Source organism: Rhineura floridana, chromosome 4 (genome assembly GCF_030035675.1).
Source record: "Rhineura floridana isolate rRhiFlo1 chromosome 4, rRhiFlo1.hap2, whole genome shotgun sequence".
Lineage (NCBI taxonomy): Eukaryota > Metazoa > Chordata > Lepidosauria > Squamata > Rhineuridae > Rhineura > Rhineura floridana.
The window spans coordinates 106,865,210-106,871,209 of NC_084483.1; the positions used below are offsets into that span (position 1 = coordinate 106,865,210).

The 6,000-nt window shown below is 41.4% G+C and overlaps 1 protein-coding gene across 1 annotated transcript in view; it reads right to left on the reverse strand.

Annotated features, from left to right (window-relative positions):
• Positions 1–4,523, reverse strand: part of IFNGR1 (interferon gamma receptor 1) — a 28,581-nt gene extending 24,058 nt beyond the window's left edge. The window contains exon 1 of the mRNA XM_061623957.1: positions 4,370–4,523. Coding sequence (XP_061479941.1) covers positions 4,370–4,457 — 88 coding nt within the window. The 5' untranslated portion in view covers positions 4,458–4,523. The remainder of the gene's footprint in view (positions 1–4,369) is intronic.
• Positions 4,524–6,000: the final 1,477 nt, after the last annotated feature.

Below are 6,000 nucleotides of genomic sequence, written 5' to 3' on the forward strand. Positions count from 1 at the left end.
CAGGATTTCCGGGGACTAGTTTTATCTTGTTAAAGTTGGATGGTTTTTTAGATTATTTATTGACTAAAGTTGGTTATATGTTGTATTCATTCTATTTATGTACGTCGCCTAGAGTGGCCGTTGACTCGGCCAGATAGGCGACTCAGAAATAAAATTTATTATCATTATTATTATTATTTACACAACATTCCTTGAATTTCACTTTTAAAAGGATTTTCTTAGAAGAGATGCCCAGACACATCTCCAGACAGAAACATATTGGATGATTTGGGCCTTACATCTAGCTCTCCTACTGCAGTCTATGTTCTTATGGTTCTATCTTAAACATGTATCTATACAGACAAACAAGGAAAACAACAACAACAAAAATAACTAACAAGTCCAGGTGCAAGACAAAGAAAAATATTACATTTGCCAGTATAGTCACATATATACCAAGTTTCAAATGAAAATATCTGCTAGCATGCAATGCAGTATTTGTGTCTATAACAACCATCCTCTAAACTAGAACTTTCCGGGAATGTAACACATTGAACCCAAAAAGAAAAAAAGGGCAGACCATATCCTTTCCAAACCCAGTATGTACTTTTGCTTAGCTAAAAGTTCCTAGCATTTAGCTAATAACTGTTCCTTAAGAGGCCTTCCCAACTGGAGCTACATAATTTTCTTTGCAGCTACAAGCATGCCAGTTGCTAACAATCTTAAACTGGAGCTCTCTAACATACTTACAGAAAATACGTAATTAGAATTCCAACTGTTTTCCCAAGTGCCTCTTCAAATGCATTCTTCAAATCTGCTTCATATGGAGCAGGGGAGCTGACCTTTTTTGGGCCAATGGCCACATTGATGCACAGTCAGTTCTCCAAGGGCTGCATGTCAAAGTGGGTATGGGCCAAGTGTAAAAGTTATCATTATAAAAACGGCAGTTTTCAAAGCTGTTTTCCAAAAGACTATACAATTTAAAATCATTTTGCACAGTTTTAAATCATACTGTATCATTCATTATTGCATTCAATATATTTTCAAGAAGACAATTTTGAGGTATCTCCTGGGGCCCACAAAAACATTTTTGGCATCAGAGTATCACAGTTGGGACCTACAGCAATAATCAGAATTTTTTAAAAAAAACAAACCAATTTGAATCTTTAATCTTTTTTTTTAAAGAAAATGTCAAATTTGGGGGACACAAAACAGTTTTTGTGTCCCAGTATTACAGAGGGAGACCTATGGAAGTACTCAGTAAAAAAAGCCTTTTTTTAAAAATAATGATGAATTTTGTAGAGGTCATGGCATCACAAAAGAAAACCCATAGGAGTTCTTTTTTAAAAACTAAAAACACATTTTTTTTAAAAAAGATGACAAACTTGAGGACTTTTGGACAACAGATACAGAGCTTGTGAGTTTGCTATTCCTGATGCAGAGGCTATGTGAAAATCTCATTAGACTGAATCAACTGGTGTAACACTGACAACATATCTTTACAATTGAGAAGTACTGTGGCAAGAGTTTACATTCATTTCATGCACCCAGGACCAACTGATTTTAACGAATCATCATGGACAAGGTGGTTTAGTATCTCAGCACACTTAATTTATAAAGAACAAGATTGATTAATTCTCATTGTCTGGATCAACTGTATAACCGCTGAAGGCCCAATATCTTTACCATTCAGTTTATAGTGGATAGGGAACACAGATGCACAACTACTCTTCTGTGCCACTCCTGCACAAATTACTGCACATCCCTACTTGTATTTGCCTATACTGACATATGTGATCAAGGGATAGGTTATGGACTGAAGCAAACAAACCCAGAGGTTACTCTAGTTAATCAAAGCTCTCTGTATGTCTAATCCAGCCTTCATCAGACTCTATTAGACACAGCTGTACTGGTTGTGGCTGATGGGAGTTGTAGTCCCAAACATCAAAAGGGTGCCAGGCTGGCAAAGGATGGTATAATATTACTGTGATATACCAAAGCAAAACATCCCTTTGCACAACCACTTTGGGAGCAAGCTATCCATAGCAAATGCAGTGCTAAAGGCTGTATTAATATAAAATATATACGGCTGCATAATGCAGGATTCGGGACATTTGTAAATAAACTAAACGGCAGATCCACTCACTTTCTCCCACAGAAAGTTAATTATTCCCATTCACTCCTATGACAAAAAATATAGCACTGAAATACGTTATGCTGGAGACAAAATTTGCTTCCCACTACTAACACTGAGTGGTAAGCCCCTGTAAGCCCTTGCTTACAGAATTCACACAGAGAACACAAAGATCCACTTCAACTTTCACTTTGTTGTTATGTGCCTCCAAGTCGACTACGACTTATGGCGATCCTATGAATCAGTGACCTCCAAGAGCATCTGTCATGAACCACCCTGTTCAGATCTTGTAAGTTCAGATCTGTGGCTTCCTTTATGGAATCAATCCATCTCTTGTTTGACCTTCCTCTTTTTCTACTTCCTTCTGTTTTTCCAAGCATTATTATCTTTTCTAATGAATCATGTCTTCTCATGATGTGTCCAAAGTATGATAACCTCAGTTTCATAATTTTAGCTTCTAGTGATAGTTCTGGTTTAATTTGTTCTAACACCCAATTATTCGTCTTTTTTGCAGTCCATGGTATACGCAAAGCTCTTCTCCAACACCACATTTCAAACGAGTTGATTTTTCTCTGATCCGCTTTTTTCACTGTCCAACTTTCACATCCATACACAGAGATCGGAAATACCATGGTCTGAATGATCCTGACTTTAGTGTTCAGTGATACATCTTTGCATTTGAGGACCTTTTCTAGTTCTCTCACAGCTGCCCTCCCCAGTCCTAGCCTTCTTCTGATTTCTTGACTATTGTCTCCATTTTGGTTAATGATTGTGCCAAGGTATTGATAATCCTTGACAAGTTCAACTTTCACTAGTTTCTTAGAAACATAAGAATTTCGGGATACATTAAGGCTTGGTCCTTGCTCTGAGCACTTCATACCCAATATGCTAGAACAGAACAACCATTCGTACTAGTGGTTTCAAACTTCATTGACTTATCTTCCAGAGATTTCTCACAAGTCTGTCACAGAACTCCTACTCATTGCAGATTATTTTGCATGTTTTAGGGTCATGCAGCCAACACAGAACACTGACAAAGTCCTTTCTTCTACAAGATAGAATCTACATGAACACCATGGATGTATATTGCACGGGAAGATTAGTGGCAGGAAAACCTTTTAATCAGGAAAATTCTGTGTTACGGCAGACACTGTTTGAAGATGACCTTATCTATAGTAACAAAAATCCAAGATGTGCTATTGAGCATACAACTCCGCCATATAGTATACCTACTGTGACATAAACAAACCATTTAACAGCAATATCACATTTAGCCAGGCTGCTTAATTCTCATCTATTTCCTTGTATGAATGTCTTAGAGAAATAGAGAAATGTCTTCTATAACAGAGGAAGAAAAAAGAAAACCACAAACATCTCCCAAATCACAAAGCCTTACAAAAAATATAAAAACAAGCAGGTGTATATTAAAATCACTTGATACCCCATGACCTGGAAGTAGTACTTCCAAGTTTGCTGACACATGGGAACTGGACGTGGTGCTGATTAGTGATACAACCCTAGAATGGGTTGGGAGGAGACCAGAAGTCTTTCATGCACGCCTGATACCAAGGCACATCCGACACTTTCCCCAGTGTCTGCACCCCACCTTTCCATGTTTGCAAAACGAATAATGTGCTTTGAGAGAGAAGGATGCAATGATAACTCATTCGAACTAATTAACCTATACGACATGTTGATTATATGCATACTGTATGAAAAATCAAGAGGGGGAAGCATAGGAAAGCAGACGGGGTGACAATCACCTTCTGTGCATCACTGCCTAGACCAAAATTGAGCAAAACCGACAGGAGATGAACCAATCACTTCTTGGCATACCGTAAATTCGCTTATTTAAGGACGGGGAAAGAATACCACGAAAGAGAAGAGAAGGAAACGGGGTACGGGGGTGCATTTTCCTTCTGCTGTTATTAATGATTAATCAGATTCAGACGTAGTTTAAAGAGACAAACCCTTCCCCCCCCCCGTGCCACTGCACGCGCTGTCTACTTTATACTCTGCAGCAACAAAAGGAGAAAAAGGGGGACGGGGAGAAGAAACGGGAGAAAGTATCAAAGCTAGTAAGAAACATAAAGCAGCCTCCAGAAATCTGCTCCAAAGTAATCCAGGCCTCACAGGAAGTCGCCCCCTTTTCCTCTGCGTCCAGCCACCACCCCGCCAAAGTATAATGCGCCAGCCCCGACTCTCCGCCGCATCGTCTGATTTTAACTGAAAGCCTCTCCTTCCATTCCCCCTTACCTGCCATCTGTGGTTCCCAGGCTCCGGGTTCGCCGTGGAGGGCCGACGGCAACACCGCGAAGACGACCAAGAGCTCCGCGAGCCCCATTTTCCTCACTCCGATCCACAACAAAAGCAGGGGAAGGGATGGGGGCGTGGGCGGAGAATGGCAGCGTCCGCCTCCTTCGCTTCCGCTGCTGACGCCTCAGGGAGAGCAGATCCCACGTACAGAGCCCCACCCAGTCGCCTGCCAAGAAGGGGGGGCGGACAGAGGGAGGGGTGATCTCTGGGCTTTTCTGCTGGTGAGTCCCTGGTCATTGAAGCTATGAGGAAACAAAACACATGCCTGTTAGCTCTCCGTTGCTTTAGTCCATACGCAGGTCATGTTCTTCTGCCTCAGTATTCAGTAAACCCTCGCTTTGTGTATACTAACGCTTTGCAAATCTGGCCCAAACTAAATGTCACGGTTGTCCGTCTCTGTGGGAAAACATTCAAACATGTCATGCAGATTCTCAAGAGAGGGATTACGTGAACAAACAAAAATACAGCTTCAAATAAACAAAGCCGCCCGTTCAAAATGAGCCACAAAATTCCCTTCTCCGTTGTCTAAATCTGGGGGGGGGACCACATGCGCAGACACAGTGTGCCCCCACCCACCCAATGGCTCCAAAATGAACCAGGAAGTCCTTTCTCCACTGACTGAAGAATGAACTTCTTGGTTCATTTTATAGTTGTTTTTTTTTTGGTGTTCCGTATGCATGTGTGACACAAATTTCTCTGTGGCACTCATGAGTCATAGCTGTGACTTCATTCATTGGCTAAAAACACTAAAAGGTGGAAGAGGGTTAATTTCTCACAAAGCAATGGGTTAAAATGGTGCCTGTACGTTTTGCTTTTAATATCTAGCTAGAGATTTACCTTTCTTTTTAAATGACAGCCCAAAATCTGGGCTCCTGCTGCTTCTGGAGCTGATATAGTATTCCCTGTATCCCCCTATTGACAGGTCTGCTCAAAGGGGCAGAGGCTGAGCACAGGGAAATGGGGACATGTTTGAGAGTGTCGAAGAAGCTGAGAGCAATGCCGTCAGGACTCGAGTCTAGACCAAGAGACTAGACTCCTAGCAGGGGCACCCAAGGCGGAATGGTCAAAGCTGAGACACCAGACTAAGATGCATCCAGACTCAAAGGAAGGCAATGGTAAGTCACCTCCAAATACCTCTTACCACGAAAACCCTATGAACAGAGTATCCAAAATGCAACACGAGATAGTGCTGGAAGATGAGACCCCCAGGTCAGAAGGCACTCACTGAGCTACTGGGGAAGAACAAAGGACAAGGACAAGTAGCGCTGTGACTAATGGCGCAGCTGGGTCAAAGCCGAAAGGAAGCCCAGAGGCTGATGCGCACAGATGCGAAAGTAGAGTCCATAGTGTATGACGTACACAATAGGAACATGGAACGTGAGAAGCATGAGCCAGGGAAAGTTAGAAATTGTCAAGCAAGAAATAGAACATATCAACATTACAATACTTAGCATGAGTGAATTAAAATGGACGGGAATGGGACACTTTCAATCATGCTACAAAATGTTTTATGCAGGAAACGAGAAATTAAGAAGAAACGAGTTTGCTTTAATAGTGAGAAGAGATGTAGC